General features: G+C 40.3%; 1 protein-coding gene across 1 annotated transcript in view; it reads right to left on the bottom strand.

Moving 5' to 3' along the window:
• agbl4 (AGBL carboxypeptidase 4) overlaps positions 1-17,788 on the bottom strand; it is a 389,306-nt gene that overhangs the window by 117,772 nt on the left and 253,746 nt on the right. Inside the window, exon 6 of the mRNA XM_050054625.1 lies at positions 6,822-6,861. Coding sequence (XP_049910582.1) covers positions 6,822-6,861 — 40 coding nt within the window. The remainder of the gene's footprint in view (positions 1-6,821; positions 6,862-17,788) is intronic.

Here is a 17,788-nt window from a genome sequence, read left to right as displayed (position 1 = left end):
GTGGCATTGTTAAGCATTCAGATTCCTTTACTTTTCCCTTTTCTGGTTGCTTAAAGTTTTAGTTAAAGTTGATTGTTTTTGCATTCAGTTTCGACAATATAATGAGGCCGTGCAGAGACCTCGAAGGTGGCGGGAGCTTAAATGGAAGAGAAGGACTTCCTGTGACTGTTCACTTTGCGCAGCACAACAAAAGACGAGCAATTGCTGTGGTGGAAAAGAAAGAGTCCAGGCTTGCATGATGATGTACCCTGCTGTATCTGAAGGGTCCTGAAGATCATTAACAAACATTTAAATAAACAATATGTAATATTTTGCTGCCAGGGGTCTCTCAGGGGTCTCTCAGGGGTCTCTTCCTCTTCAAAACAAACAGACCAAATGATTTAAACCACTAAAAACACTGATAAAACCAGTTTTATGTTACAAATCTGTGTTTCTCTGATGCTGTTCGGCTCATTGGCGAGGGGCTGCTAGCTCAGCACCTGCTAATGTGTGCTCACCTTTTTTCTCTGATAACTTAAGATCCAGAGGCCAGTTGCACAAAGCACCTTAAGTTAAGACTTTCCTTAAAGTTAAGAGCTAAGGTTTCCTTGAGATAAAATCGGTTGCACAAAACATTAAGTCTTCTCCTTTACGTTTCCTTAAAATGTTTACTCAACGATTGAAGTGTTTCACATTATCTTGGTCCTATACTTGAGGAATTGCTTACAGTTTGCTGGACCTTAAAAACCAAAGTAAGGAAAAAAACAAAGTACTGCTGACTCCAACACGGCTGAGTTTATGGAGATGAATGAGAAAAAAAAATGGCTTCCCGAGTGTTTTGTGACTAAGTCAAGTCAATTTATGATTGTGACCACCTGGAGTTGGAGCACTCAACTTTGCAAAGCTGCACTCCTCTAGTACCTTTACAATTAATGATTGCTCTGTGGTTTTATGCAATGGGATGATTTCAGTCAATTATTGGCAAGGTATTTCAAACTTAAGGAACAAACTTAAGGTGTTTTGTGCAACCAGCCCCAGACATTCAGGAGGTTCTTGCAGGAAGCCGAATCATCCGCAGAGGTCTCTTCCTCTCCAAAACAAACAAACCTTGTGATTTAAACTGGTAAACACCATGACTTAACCTGTATCATGCTACAAATCAGTGTTTCTCTGATGCAGTTTGGTGCAGCAGGGGCTGGAGCCGAGCTGCCACCCTTTGCTCAGCTTGTTTCTCTTAAATGTAAGATCCAGACATGATATGACTAAAATCCTTCTTCTGATTAAATATATATAGTTAAAAATGACCAAGATCTAAAAAGTGTATCATAAAAATGTGGCTTAAAACTATATAAAAAATCTATTTATGCCAGGTTCTGGCAGACAGCCTGACAAATGGTATCTAACGGCACTAACAGACTGACCATGTCCTTGATTAAAATCACAGATTTCTCTGAGTTTGAGCATCGTTGGAAACATTTGGGATAATGTAAGTATACAACTCAACAAAATATATAACATTGGTCTAGTTTTAAGACACTTTAATGCAAAAAAGTTACATATTATATCTTTAAATAATGTGTTATAGATGTAAAACAGAACATGATTCTAAAACTCAGTGGCCTCTTTTTCTGATTATTCAGAGTTTGATTTTGGTGGATAGTTTGTTAGAAATTTACCAGTGTGTCCGCAGATCGAATGTGTTCAGATTGGTCTGAAAAGCCACGTCTGTGAACAGGACTCTTTTGTTTATTTATTTATTTAAAGAATGGCAATCAGCTAATCTTCCCATGGTCCCATGACATAATTTATCATTTAAATAGTTAGATTTCTAACATCAAAACCACAAAATACATTCGAAAACAGCTCCTCACAAATAAATCATGAACACACCTCATGAAATGAAACTTCCTGAGGTCACTTTGGTTCAAACTAGTGGTTGTATACATGTTATATATGTTACATGCTAAACATTCTGTCCCTTATTCCCAGTGCTTCCTGTCTCTCTGGTTGCCCTCTGTCAAACTATGAAGTTCAGAGGCAAGTCTTGCCTCTGCCCAGGGCCTGAGGAACAGCTGCAACATAAACCTGCTAAATTAACCCGGTCTCCACGAGCCTCACATAAGCATTATTCTAATCAAAGCATATTAGATCATCCAGATACTTTAGACATATGGGTCTCTGTATCCTCCTTGCCGTCCCCATCTGTTTCTCCTCCCCCATTTTTCGATTTTCTCCTCGCTTTCCATCTCAGCGGATCCCTTGCACTTGCAGCTGCCTCTATAGTCAGAGACTGGCAGAGATTTCGAAAAAGTGCAGCTACTTTGTGACATGTTTCCACATCCAATCAAACTTGGAGCACCATATGCGCGTCTGACTAACTGCATGTTACGAGTTTGAGGTGCGCGTTGGATGCGGTTCAAACTACTTTCAAACAGTGCACATATTTTGCCTCTCACACGCAGAAGGAAAATTCTGTGAGATTCTCTAACAGACATCAAACATTGAACAGAAAGTACACAAACTAGGCTCATAAAGATAAAGTGTTTCTTTTAAGTTCTTCACATGCAACTACATTTAAAATGCTTCCTCTTACAAAAACAATGCTAAGTCTATCTGAAACAGTAAACAGTATTATTGATACTGTATATATATTTTTTATTGGAATGCTGTTTCTGTCGTGCATGGGTGTCTCAACATTGTGTCCTGCAAGAGGGATCACATTCTGCATATGAAAATATTTTGGAAGTGCATAGAAAATTGCAGCTGTTTTTTCCTATTGCTTGCAACTGACTGTCAACAAATTATAGGACATGTTTACGACATTGTTTCAATAATGAGAGACTTATGAATGTGTATATATGTGGGTTTAAGTGAGTGTTTCTGGAGTGTGTGCCTGTATGAGCATGAGGCATTTCAGTTGTGTGTATGAAAGAGTTTCAGACATGTACACCAGAGGGTTTCAGGAGCATATGCAAACGTGTCATAACATTTATATGTGAAAACACTTTGTAAACACACACAAGTAACGTGTTAACATGCATGGTTAAGTCAAAATTACATCCTACTTAACAACACACACTTCACTTAACCCTTTCATACATAGTGGTCACTGCAGTGGACAGCTATTTAAAAAGACATTTTCTTGTGGGTTTTGATGCTGTAGTTGCATTTAAGTCACTACAGTGGACCCTAGTGGGTCATGCCACACACTGCCACCCACTGGCCAGGTGTTGTCAGTGCAACACAAACCTTTAAAAAGCAAGATGGTCGACGAAATGCAGAAAATGTTGTGCAGCTCAAAAACACCTTGCCAATCCTTCTATATTGGGAAGAGGGATCTCTCCTCAGTTGCTCTTCCTGAGGTTTTCCCCGTTAAAGGGATTTTTTGGGGGAGTTTTTCCTTATCCGCTGTGAGGGTCCTAAGGACAGAGGGATGTTGTATGCTGTAAAGCCCTGTGAGGCAAATTGTGATTTATGATATTGGGCTTTATAAATAAAATTGATTGATTGATTGATTGATAACAGGAGACCCTGGCAGGTAGATCAAATCTGGAAAAATTATGTAACTTCTAAGAAGTAATACGGTTGGTAAATCTTTCAAGTATTAATTTTATGTTGTGAGGAAATTACAATTAAATATCTGTCCACTAAACTGGGCGTCATGCATCGCTGACTACATTTCAACTACCATTAATACTATTACTGCAGCTTTGTTGTTCTTGAAAATACTTCATCTGCAGTGATGTTTCTGGCTGCAAATCAATTAATATAAGTCATTAGAATTTAATTTACAGTTTTTGTAACAGAAACAATATTTTCACAATATTTTTGCAGAAAATGATCATTGAAAAAATTATATAGTTCAACAGGGGGAGGTGGGTGAGGGAGGAGTAGAAAGAGAGGGGAGAAGCTGAGGAGTCAGGAGCAAAGTTCAACGCTTTTGCATGGTATTGTATTAGAAAATGTTAAAATATGTGAACACACTAGTTTGACAGCATTAAAAATATGTTGTTATAGTTTCACATGATAGAAATACATTTTTAAATTGGTTTGTATTTCTTCAGTTGAAAACTTAAATGCATGCTGTCCACCCGTGTGGACATGTGAAAAACATTTTCACGCCTAAAGAGGGATAAAAAAACACTTAAGAAAAAGAAAAATCTTGACTTAGGTCGTAATAATTCATGTATGTTGAAGAGCCATACATACATGCACTTACATGCAGTCACACAGTTACTCAGTCACTGCTGTGATCAGGTGTCACACAGACGCTGGCACATAATAAGAGTGTAATGAGAAACTTAAACTAGTAATCTAATTAGATCAAAACAAACACATTCAGTGGTTTGAATGTCTCAATCAACATGGTTTAATAACTAGTGTCATTAGAACAAATGTAATCCATCCCAGAAGAAGAACTTGGAGTGTTGTAACTTGACGGCTTTATCGGAAGTATTATGAGAGCCTTCTGCTGTCACTCCTTTAGGTGTCACTGTAACTGATAATAATGATGATAATTGGGCAATACAGGTATCGTCATACTGTGAAACCACCATACTTAAGTTAGAGGTGCACTCCTTGACTTAAACCTCTTTACTTTTCCCATGTAAAAAACAAACAAAAAAAACCCCACTACTGGGCAAGATCTTGAAAAACATATATATAACCTACTATGAGAATTCACTGGATCTTTTTCTCATTAAAACAGTGTAAAAACTTGTAATGATAAGTTGTTATAATTAGCTGAGTTTCTTGTTATAATGTAATAAGCAGGTATGTCATTGGCTATTATTGTGAAGTATCTTGTTACTTGGAAAATAAATGTTATGACACGTTTTCACAACAACAGAAAAAATAATATGCAATACTTTTTGAGAAGATTATCGTACTGTGAAAATCTCACTCTTGCAACCCTACTCCAGAGCATGTGTGTTGGCCAGTCCTGTGTGAGCCCAGATTTTGGCACATGAACACTTCAGGGTCATCAGATGTAGACGACACATTCTCACTCTTACTTTGCCAAATATTGACACTTGGACAGTGTCCTGTTACATCAAAACATGATGCGCTAAGGACCCCTCGTGCACGTTCAGGGACGGCATGTCAATTTACGATCATTAGGATTACATACATTTGCTTTCAACCTTTGAACAGCCATCTTCCGATTAATGGACGACCCGCTCTACCTCTGAGCCACAGTGGCCCCAAACTTAGGACATTGGTAAAGAACAACAACATAATTTTCAGGTTTACTTCCTTAAGTTTAGACAACATAAGGACATGCTTAGGTTTAGAAATAAAAGAAACATCATGGTTTGACTTAAAATAACTACTTCTATTACTACCGTAATATAACATCACTTGACATGCATCACTAGCATTGTATGCTACACATACTAGCACACTGTGTTGTTATTAAAATAACTCGATTAACATTTGGTTTCACACGGGACACAAACAGCGGGCTGTTGGGTAAAAGTCCACCTATCCTGACTTTCTCACTCTTAATACTATAGTACTTGCCTGGAGAATCAACAAATGCTGCCTCCCAGGGCAGCCATACTGTTGCTTAAGGGTGCCTCTGTGCATTAGTGTCTGACACCAACAAGCCACAGACCAAACACCAGTATTAGACAGGTTCAGAGTGAGACTGGGTTGATGTAGCAGACATGGCATATTATAATTGCATAGATTGATGTTCTAGTCACAGTGGGTTTCTTTGTCTGTGAAATGATATAAAATTGTACAACTGCAAATCATTCTGTGATAAGGTATGTGTGTTTCTTTTCTAGGTGCAAATTATTTTAGAAGAATATTTTACAGAAGAAGGACCTGCAGTCTTTCTTTATTAATAAAATCTCTGTCTCAGTCATTTACGTAATGAGATGAGGTTAAATCACATATTATTCTTCTAACTCTTGTAGTCTTTATGAATCTTGCTTTGTTTTTTATCTATGTAATTCTGAAGAATGTGAAAGAAAAAATATTGAAAAAGAAGGGTAAAATAACTGTGATAAAAAGTCATGTGACCCGTGTATATTTAGCACACCTGTGAGTGCTCATGTGATTCTGCTGAGCGGACCTGAAGAAGCCACGGGCGAAACGCGTTGTTCGCTCTTAATAAAATCACAGTAATGTAATTTAGTGTGTGGTGGTTTATGTTCATGATTTTATCTGAGATGTTCCTGCGGCCGACCAGCACCTGATCCTCAACACCGGCTGTGCAGAGGGAGTCCTGTTTACCTACAAAATATTTTACTTTAAGTCTTCAGTTTTGTGCTCATTTTATGTTCAGTGCTTTGCAAATAAATTTCCACCACGCACACAGTACGCTTGGAGGCATTTGCCCTAATGACTTGTGTGACTACAACTTAATTCCTGGGCTCTATATTATCCAACATTATGAGCTTCAAGGCAACAGTTCTTTGACATGTAATGCATCACATCATAAGACAGCACCACTTCACACAGCTCAAGTAACTGACCAGCAGCCATCAAATCAGCAGTGCTTCCGCTTCAGGGTTTTCTCCACAACACAAGCACTCTGTTATCTGCACCCGTCCCTCCACCCAACTGTGAAGTTATGTGTTTGTGTAGGAAAGCAGCGTCCAGAAAACAGCTTGTAACCCTTTTAGCATCTCAAAGTGGGTTAAAGGGAAATACACTGGGTGCCTTACTGGCATGTTTCTGTCAAATCCATATCATACCACATGAAAAACAATGAAGAACACGGATGCTGAGCTTCCTGTGGGAGCATCACAGAGCAGCTTTACATCTGTGGTGGAGTGGTGTTAGAGCAGAGAGGTGGACGGTGGGAGAAAGTAAAGATTTTAGGGACTTACCAGGGTTGGTGATGGTTAGCAGGTCTAGACGTCGTTGTTGCTGGAAGAAAAAGAGAGAAGGAAGTTAAAGAAATGTGATTAAATGATTATCAGTCTTCACTTACATTTCTCTTTGTAACATTTGACTCAGTAATTCTTGTGTCATCATTTTTTACAAAGTAGTCTGAGATACTTCTTCAGAGTAACAAAACTGTACTTCTAGTAAGGTTAGTCTCGGTGTAGCTCAACATCCAACATGAAGAATCTCCAAGCTGGTACAACTATATTTTCAAAGCGGTTTCCTCAACACTGCGTGTGAGTGTGTGTGTGCGTGTAAGTGTGACCTCATGGGTTTTGATGGAGTGTGTTTGAAAGAGTCTGCAATTTTACACTTGATGTCTCCAGCAGCTGAGAAGGAGTCTAGAGGAGGCGCTAGCTGGCTGCCCCTCTCTTTAACCTGCTGCCTCCCTACACACACACACACACTTACAAGACACACACACTTGACTGTTGAGCACTGCAGTAATCAACACCTCAGCCCTCCTCATCTACCAGTCCCTCAGGAAAGAAGATCTTCACATCCTAGGAAGGGATGAAGGGTCTGTGTTCGTGTTCGTGTGTGTGTGTGTGTGTGTGTGTGTGTGTGTGTGTGTGTGGCTAGGTCACAGTCAAAGCCAGCTTTTAGGAACAGACTTCATTAATATTCAAGCACCATACTAACCAGTTGCTGAGAGGGATAAGCAAAGAGACTCTCAGCTACTCAGAGTCCTTCTCTCCTCACATACAGTGCTGCCTGGAGTGGGACTCTCCAATAGGCTGCTAAACACTTATTTCAGTATTTAGCAGATGCTCTTACTCAGACTGACTTACTGATTCATAATATACAATATGAGTGGAGAGGAGTCCACTGGGCGCAACACTGGAATATACATTCACCAACACTATAGGAAGAGTAAAGAAGGTTAACAGTGCTCTGACAATTTGTCTGTCATCTAAAAAATAAAGTTTGACTTAAAGGTAAGAAGGAAAATAACTTTCAAGCAGGTCTGGGCAACTCATTTAAATCTATTTTCAGTTATGATTTTGGCTTCAAACAATTATGAAAACAAGATAATCAAGATAAAACAATTACTGTGCCACATTCTGTTTCACAGTGATGCTCTTGTTTTGTCATATTAATCAAGCGCATCCCTTTTCTTTACAGCAGTGCGCTCCTGCTAGATTTAGCAACTTTTCAGACCCCTTACTGACTTCATTACTATGAAGTGACAAGCAAAGAATTTAGCAACTTATTCATAACATCAGGGGAAAAAGTTAGAAATTAAATTTCAATATGTTTCATTCTCTCGCATACTGCTCAGTCATTACAGTTGACTGCTCTCTTCTTGCACCATATTTTTTAATTTATTTTTCTTTTGGCATTTCTCTTTTTAATTTTTTTTTCAATTAAATGATAGCTAAAGTTATAGAAAACCCACTGTTGGAAATACTTTTTAAAAATTATTTCAATAAGTGCATGATGTTTCCAAAATAACTGTGATTATGATTTTTGCCATAATCAAGCATCCCTACTTTTTAGGTTGTGACAGGGTGTGGTGTTTGTGTGTTTCCCGCTGAATATAAGTTTTTCCCTCTGCTATTGTATTGCATATCCATAAAATTTGAAAACAACAACAACAACAAAAAAAAATAAATAATAACGTGATCAAAGTCCAGGCGGCCAAGGCAAGGATATCCTGACATTTAGTCCCTTGTATGGGTCAAGCTCCAAAAACACAGTGGACTCTAGGTCCTAGTAAAGTAACACTGACATACAAAATATAAAATCACTGGAGTGCCCCTTTAAAGTTGTTTTATAGAACATAATGATAATAGAAAAAATAAAAGATAAAATGATTTTTTTTTAGGTTTATTTAATCTAAAGTTAAATATAATGTATGCTTTGGTTTTCAATGTATTTAAATGTTTTACTGAGTAGAATTTTTTTTTGTAAATTATTGCTTGTTGATGAGAACCATGTGTTGCAGACACACTGCAGAAAAGGTGGTGTGAGGGGCTTTTTGGAGAGCTGAGTCTTCAGTGAAGTACTGAAAAATAATAATGATGCTTGTGCTGTGACTGAGGGAAGGTCATTTCAACAAGATGCTTCCTTAGTAGGAAGATGTAGGAAGAGGAACATTTTAGTATTTGGGTGTTAGATACGTTTCTTTGCTGATTTTGCTTTGAGTGAATGTACACCAGCACAGTACAGGCTGCGGGTTGCCTGTAAAGATATGGCTCTAGTGCCCTATGTGTGTGTGATGGAGGAGGTATGGATGCTGGGGTGGGTGACCATGTAAGCAGTAGAGGTCACTGTGACAACATGAGACACGGAGCAACAAGAGAGCAAGCTGAGATCACACAGTCCACCGCTACACATACACTCACTTACACAAAGATTTACACGCACATGGCCTCCACTCCCAGCCTCCAACTCTCTCTCTCTACACACACACGCACGCACACACACTCTGCTGCTACCACCTGTGGAGGCTACTGACTCTCTACAATCAGTCAGATATGGAGCTGCAGCAGGAATCAATAAAATCAGAGAAACATTTACACATCTAGTTCTCCTCAGCACTGCTGTATAGAGGGAAAGCCTTGATTAGAACAGCTACTGTCAGCCGCTATCACTCCCTTAACTACACCAGAAAACATTATATCACGTTACATTTAGATTTCTTTAGCAAATCCTGCTCTGTCTGTACAACAGTAACTAACATAAAAGACTCCCTGATTAGTACATCTGCTTTTTGCATATCTTGTGCCTTGTGAAGGATACTGTACGCAACATAAATTGGGCAGTACACTTCTAGTAAATGGTGTAGAATAAAAGCAAATGCAGATCTGTCCTGTCCAAATTTTTAGAACTGGAAGAGGTTAATTTAATTATCTCTTGGATAGTGTAGCACCCTCTACTGGCTCTCCAGTTCTCTGCAAGTGAAACTAGAGGAGACTGACTACCATAGCATCATGTGAAAAATCATTTCTCAGTTTGTATTATGGTGTGAATATAAAGCACCGCAGATGTATGGAATCAGGAAGACACACACGTATATGTTCACTCACCACTGTGAGAACTTCTAAACCTGACAGCATTTCAAATCTATTTCCAAAATCCTCACACACACACACACACAAACACACACACACACACACACACACACACATTGTGATGCACACACACAAACACACACTCTGTAACAAACAGATGAAGAGTGTGAGCACTGTTCAGCCTGCCAGTACTTATACACAGATAATGAATCTATGGTGGAGCATTACAACACACTACCACTGCTCTCTCTTCCCGCTGCTTTTGTTAGTCCTTAACATGGATAAGGTGCTTAGTGTTCCTTAGGAGGGAGAAAGAGACGGACCGACACACACACACACACACACACACACACACACACACACACACAAAGAGGGAGAGAGAGTGGGGGGGGGGGGGGGGGGGGGCGGGGATCTGACACCAAGAGAATTACATTAGCAAAAGCATTTCAGGGCAGAAAATAGGATTGAATTAATCTTTATCAAACACAGCCAAGAGCTGAGGGATCACACCCTGGTTGAAGCCAGCCCTGCCTCAGAGCGGCTGGCCACTGCCCTCTCACTACCATAATGACAAAACACCCACTGTAGCAGATTAAACCAACAACACTGTGTTTATTCTTGGTAAAATGATTGATTTACTGTACCAGGTTTGTGGGGTTCACCTCTACACAGGACAATGTCAGTATGTTTTGATATTTGAATGCCACAAAATGATACTTCTTCATGGCTGTCAGCTTAAGGGTGCTTTCACACCTGCCCTGTTTGGTTCGGTTCAATCAAACTCAAGTTCATTTGCCCCCTAAGTGCGGGTTGTTTGGGCAGGTGTGACCACAGCAATCACACTCAGTTGCGCACTAAAACAACCAGACTAAGACCTTCTTGTAGAGGTGGTCTTGGTCCGGTTACAAACGAACTCTGGTGCGGTTCATTTGTGGTGAGAACGTGTTCCGATCTCGACCCGAACCAACTGCAGTCACATTACACATTGTTTGTGTTAAACATGAGCATGTTACAGTCCTGGAGGTTTATTAATGTGCACCTCCTCCTGTACTGCCTTAATATGCACATTCAGCACATCCAATGCCAACACATTCTCACTCTGAACTCATCACATATTGGCGTTGAGTTTCCACGTCCACATAAAATGTGAAAGTTACCCTGGGCGTGTTGGCTGTTGAAGCTCTGGGACACCGTGTCACGTTTGGCCTGTTACGTGCATTGTCTTCTTTCAAGATACACTTCTGTTTTCACAGGAAATGTAATATTTACATACAGTCTCTTTCAAAATAAAAGCACTACGTCGGTACAATGCCACAAATTCACGTTTTTTTTCCTTCAACAACAAAAACATGTGGTAAGGTTTAGGAAAAAACAACAGGGTTTGGCTTAAACATTTTACGGGATACGAACATCACTCTCTTGGGTGAAAGTCGTGGTTTGTTTGACCCATCCACCCCCCTCGGACTTTTGCCGCCTTAACTTTCGTCCTTGTCCCGCCCGTTTTCCCCTGACGTCTCCGGGCGCTGTTAAACTATAGCGGCAAGCAGTCACGTATCATGCTGACGTTAAAGGATGCCTTTTTTCGTTGATTTCTAACGCTGCAAGTCACTGCCCAAGTGCCGGATTTCAACGACTTTGTAGTGAGACCAGACTCCTAAAGCATCAAAACATTGTTTTCTAGTTGGAGCCGCGCCTCGTTTTTCAAACTGTATGATTTGCCTAAAATGAACAATGACAGCAATATAGTCCACGATGAGCAGCGCTAAAATCAACCTGCGTAGTTGTCCCTCCATTGTGACATTAGAAAGTGTCACATTTATCTTGCAAGTGTACTCTTCTTCAACGTTTTGTTTACTTCCTGGATTTTTCCTGCATGGAAATTCTGACCAATCAAGAGCAGCTTTCTTGTGCAAGGCATTTTATCTGGTCCACTTGTAAATGCTGCCGTGAGAACACAAACCAATTCTAGGCAATTGTGCAACTTTGAAACAAAATTAGTCCCTGATTCAGACCGAAGCAAGACAACTCTAGGTCTGAAAGCACTCTAACAGATACTAATTGGACTGACCTGATGCAGTAGGCCACACTTGTATAGAACTCCAAGAAGGTTAAATCATTATTTGCAAAAAGAAATCTCTCTGGCTCAGGTACACAGATGTTTACCACAGGTGAATCTAGACTGGACCTGCCAGTTGAGGTGTTATTAGGTCAGAAAACAAGGAAGCAGTTGGGAGCCAGAGGTGACGGCCACTCCAGCTGTCACCGTAGTCCAGCCAGCCAGCGTGGACTCTGGGGCTCTGCAGCCAGCAGAACAGTAAACAATACTGATACAGACCAAAGAGACTGGAGTCCTGCATTGTCTTAAAATAGCTACAGTGTTATATGAGAACATAATTTAGTTTTATTTTTCTAGGCATGTAACCTGACTAGGCAGCCCGCTTCTGCGCTTCTATTTTTGGATGTTTTATGAGCACAAATCCAGATAAAGTTCGATCTTTAGCTCCATAAGTGGGAAGATGCAATTTTGCAAAGACTCCAAAACAATGTAAAATTGATATTCTGACTAAAAGACAAACTGCTTAGTTTCTCTATAAATGTCTTTATCAGATTCTCTGGTTATTGGATTCTATTAGTTTCTTTGGAATATCACGAAAAAAAAGCATTTTCTTATTTAATAAATAGTCTTCTAATACGAGTCTGACAACCCCCACCCCCTCCTAAAGAAATCTATAATGTTCTAATCAGTATAAATATGGTCATTAACAGAACCAATCAGCGGACTGAGCCACCATCCTAATCTGGGTGGGAAGGGGAGAAAAGAAGGGGGGGGGGGGTCAAATGGAGTGACAGCAGTGGAAAAGCCATTAATGTACTAAACCCCTACTTTATGACTAAATTAAATATTCATGCACAATCTACCCAAAACCCATTTGCCAACATTTCCTCCAGAATTTACTTTTCATATTTGCTGATTGTTATCACAGAGAAAAGAGAGCGTGAGGAAGGAGAAGGAGAGGCAAAGGAGCCGGCGGGGAGGGGAGGGGGGAGTAACTAAAATCCCAGCCATCATTTTGTAGCTCATTTCAAATTAATTTAAAGCCAATATGGCTAAATTACACAGCCGCCATCCAACTACTTGCACAGGTTTCAGTTTTTTTAAGAAATAATTTGATCAGCTGGGAAATATATTGTGTGTCTGACTGTTTCCCGACAATGCAATATTATAATAATAAAATTATTATCCTCATTATTTGTATTATTAGTAGTCATATTAAGCTCTCCTGCATCAACCGTTACCACCATGATCTAGTATAAACTTACAGTATATAAACTTACTTACAACATGTGACCAAAAATATTTTTTTTGCCACTTGGTGGAAGTGGAAACCACACAATACACACACACAATATTGACACATAGCTTTTAAGCTGATATGACAAGCTTGTTCTCAAACAGCCAGCAGATATGGAACATTAAAGTCCAAGTGAAACAGAAGTTAGAGCGTCTTGAGCTTCTGTACTGTGACATGTTTCCCAGTGAAACAGAATATTTGACTGGTGTACAGTTACAAGAGGGATTTAAATCAGATCCATCGCATTTGTACTGCTAAAAATGGGCGGGTAGAGTTTAGCGTGATACAGAACTACAGCGGACTGCTGGCTCCACACACACCTCAAAGTGTTAGATCAGGAGGAGGAAGAGGGAGAGATAAATTAATGAATGGATTAGATTTTTAAGTGAATGAATTAGACCTCAGACACATTGTTTCAGAAGTGAAACAAAGGTTTAGTTGTTGAAAAGTGGTATGTCATGACATTAATGCTTGACAGTGTTAGCTGATGGGATAGTGGTATCTGCCAGGGAGAGGAAGTCCATGGTATGCTCCATGTAATGTTGATGGTTGAAGTGGGCCGCTGTGAAATGCCTTGTGTATAATCTGGAGCTGTCACAGCTACCACTTTCCTAAAGGGAATTCATTCCAGCCCATGGCCCTTAACCATGGTATTTAGGGAAACAAAGACACAGTGACGTTGCATACTGTTGCTAGCTAGCTAACTAGCTCTGTGTGGCTAAAAGTTGCAGATTCATTGATGGGTGGATGTCGTGATCAGTAGGACTGATTAAGTATAAAAAACTCAACACTGTCAACGATAATTAAGTGCCAATGTCCTCGAACAAGATGACAATAAAGTCCCAATGGCTTCAAATGAGTACTTCCTAATTAAAGGTGTTGTAGCTTCTTACTGTTGCTAAAATTTCAATTCAAATTTGTTGCAATATCAAACTACAAACATTATTAATCATAAATAAACAAGTTTCAGGTTAAGTCAGGTCAAGATCAGGTTTTGGCCCTTGTCCACTTTTGTATTGGGATTGGCTGTGGACTGACTTGGCAGAGATGGCTGCCATCTTGTTTTTACATGGATTATTGTATTGTGCTCATACTACCACTAGATGGCACAAAAAAATGTCCACGAATGAGGTCAACAGGTCTCAGTTTTAAGTAGAATGAAGTACAAGGTCAAATAAACCCAAAATGGGAGGTCCTCATTTGAGGACACAGGGTCTCAGGAGGATATAATTGATTGAATTTGGTTGGTACTAGCTGTACTATGTAAACCAGGCATGTCCAAAGTCCTGCCCGGATGCCAATCGTGGCTGTAGGGCCGATTTCAAACAGCCTTCAGCTTGTCTTTCAAAATATACTATATGTGGCTCAAGTAGATTAACTTAGCATTTTTTCAGGTCACCCCACAATGGCAGGACTATCAAACAGTTTGTAGACATGCAGCAAGAAGGACCTAAGACATTAACTAATGCATTTTTACAAACAGATGGTAAACAAGCAAATGGCAACAGACATTTCCTGCTAGATAGTAGACATGACCACAGAAAAGAAAAAAAGTCAAGAGCCAGGTTGCTGCCTTCATGAGTGGTAGAAAGTTGAATATGTTTTCCTGAGCAGTTGCATCTGTCTCATTTGTGTGTATTATATGACACGAGAAGCAGCTGGCCTTCTCGTATTTTCACATTATCTAATCTGGCCCCCTTTCAAAAAAGTTTGGGCACTACTGATGTAAGCACACGTAGTATTTTCTTTTACAAGAAAAACACATAATTGGATTTTCATATAAGAATACAAAGAATAGATTTGTTGTCATTTTTTGGCATATATTAAATAGGTGTAAAAACTGTCTGTGGATGTGATCTAAAAGGGTTTAAAAGGCATTTCTCATTTCATTTCAACTTTAATTAATAACAATAGCATGCAAAAGTCAGTCCAATGTGTACACTCCTTTTGGCTCTGTTTTACTCTCCACCAACTCCTACAGGGGATGTATCTGGCTCTTTAGCTGCTAAATGCTCCACTGTGCTCACCAGCTAGTTGCTCACTATGTCTGTCTGCAGTTCCGTGATGGGGAATGGGTTTTCAAGTTGTTTTTTGGCTGAAAACAGCTGCCTGCTGAGGCTGCAAATGATGCTGTTAGTGTGGTGAGAGTGAAACCAAACAGTAAAAGTTGAAAAGCTGAAGCAAACCAATGAGATGAAAGATGCTAAAACCCTCAGTGGAGTTGAGGGGAACAGCTGAGTGGGTTGGTAATACTCTGTGGGTTCTTCACTACACGTGACCTCCTTCACATGCAAGTTGTCAGGTATTCTATTGTTGATATAAAAATGATAATTATTGCTGATTTAGGGACTTAACATTGCCTAATATGAGCATGCTCAGTTCCTGGCCTTTTGTCTAAATGCAGCGTTGACATTACAGCTTGCTAAGTGCGTTAATTATTACTGTGTGCTGTGATCCTGGTTTCATCCCCCTGCTCTCTTGATGAGGTCACGTACAGGAAACAAGCATCTGCATCCAGTCCCACTGCTCTCTCCTGTGAACCATAAACACACTCACGCAAACACACACACCCAAACAGCCCCCTATCGTATATCCAGGGTCAGGGCAAGGGTCGATGGTTGATGGGATTGTGAGTGAGAGAATCGCTGTCAACAGTCTGACTCATCTTCCATCTTCCTCTGGCCCTCTCATCTCGGCTGTCTACCTCATCTGGCACCTAATCTGAGTCACTACTTTCGCTTCTGTGTATGCTCACACAGCACACACCCCCACCCCCACCCCCACCATCACCCCACCCAACACACACACTGATCTGTAGTGCTGTCTGTGTGTCTAACTGCGCCTTAGTCATCGTCCCTTGGTAACAAAGAGGGGAGGTGAGGTAAGAATGAGCTAATGGGCTGAGCTTTTTAGGTTACATTTGGGCGTGGCTGTCTGGCCCACTAAGATCAAGTGCATCATAAAGCCAGAGAAATACAGGTGTTCAGGATGCAAGGCTTCCTAAAATAACAAAATGTAATAGTTTAAAATTCTCCTAACTTGTTTAATTTCTATGTAAAAATGTTGTGCATCAGATATTAGACCTTTAAATATATTACAATTTGTTTGACTTGAGGAAAATTGTGCATGTGCATTTTGCCAGAAAAATCAAGACACTGAAGATAGAAAAAAACCCACCACTGGTCTGTTCCAGTAGAACAATGGCTTCTCGCCAGTAGAAATGTGATCGTGTCTCTTGCATGATGGTGTCAGGTAATGTGTGTTGTGGCGCTGAGAGGAAGAGAGAGAGAGGATGGGAGCAGAGGGGGTGGAGAGCAGGGCGTTGTTGCGTGACCAGGAGCCCTTGGTTAAAAATACAACAAACCAAATAAAAGATTTATTCCTTCTGAGAGCGGAGAGCAGCTTCCTCTTGAACGGATGGAGAGGACAGCCACAGCCACCTGCACAGGGCACACAGTCCTCCCTGCTGCTGCAGTTATTGCACTCCCTCTAACACTGCAGTAATCTGATAATGTGCACAACAGCAGGCATGTACAGATAATACGTGGAGCTGATGCTGACACATGAATATGGCAGGATTCAGTCAAACACACACATACACACTGTACGGTCATACAGACACACACCATGCCGTTGCCTTTCTTATAGCAGTTAAAAAACATGATTCAATTTCATCTCGATTTCATAAAATATTCATGAAGACCAATTAAAAGAGCAGCTAAGCTGGCTGTGAGGACCCTTTCCTCCATCTTTCTGTCATAGGCAGTCTGTCAGGTTGCCTGCTTTTTGAACAAGGACCCCATGGGTCTAGGCTGCATGACCATGGCACCCCACTTGCCTCTTTTCCAATACTCAGGCTTCTTCTTTGAAGGCAATGACTTGGTGCAGCCGGTGCAGTGTTGTCAACCAGATGATAACAAAATGTCCCCTTGGCACATACTCTGAAACTAGGATGGCCATGGGCGTGGCCTCTGTTAAGTGGGTTAACAATGTTAGACTGACGTTGTGCATTACTGCCTGTGACAGCCAACTGGACAACACATCTCTTCATCTTTATTTCGAGATGCTCTGGACACGATGTAGATTTTTGATGGCAAAAGAAAATGCAATATAAGTCATGTCCTGGCTGTATAAGGTGTGCTTGCCCAGAGAGGACCTAAGCTGCAACCTCCGGGACTGAAAAATGAAGACAACACAAAGTGCTGAAAACTGCAAGTCTTGGAATGGCCACTTGAGACTGGATCCAGAGTTGAGTCATACCTCACAGACACCCATGGTAAAATGCCTAACTTTACAGCAGAAATAAATACATTTACAGCCTGGTACTGTAGTGTAAGATTTAACCACTAATCAGGTAAATATTTCATTTTGCATAAGTTGATTAAGGTTGGAGTTCATGTAACCATGTTTTATGTATCCATGTATGGCAAAGCACTTTTACACAAGTTTGCGTATTCATATATTGAAAACACACACATACCATACCATGTATTGCCTGGAAGTGTAATAGTAGACAGAAGTAGTAGGCCGGGAGAAAAA

Source organism: Epinephelus moara, chromosome 10, assembly GCF_006386435.1.
Source record: "Epinephelus moara isolate mb chromosome 10, YSFRI_EMoa_1.0, whole genome shotgun sequence".
In the NCBI taxonomy this organism is placed as follows: Eukaryota; Metazoa; Chordata; class Actinopteri; order Perciformes; family Serranidae; genus Epinephelus; species Epinephelus moara.
Note: the sequence above shows the minus strand (reverse complement) of the source record. Positions and strands in the feature narration are given on the sequence as shown.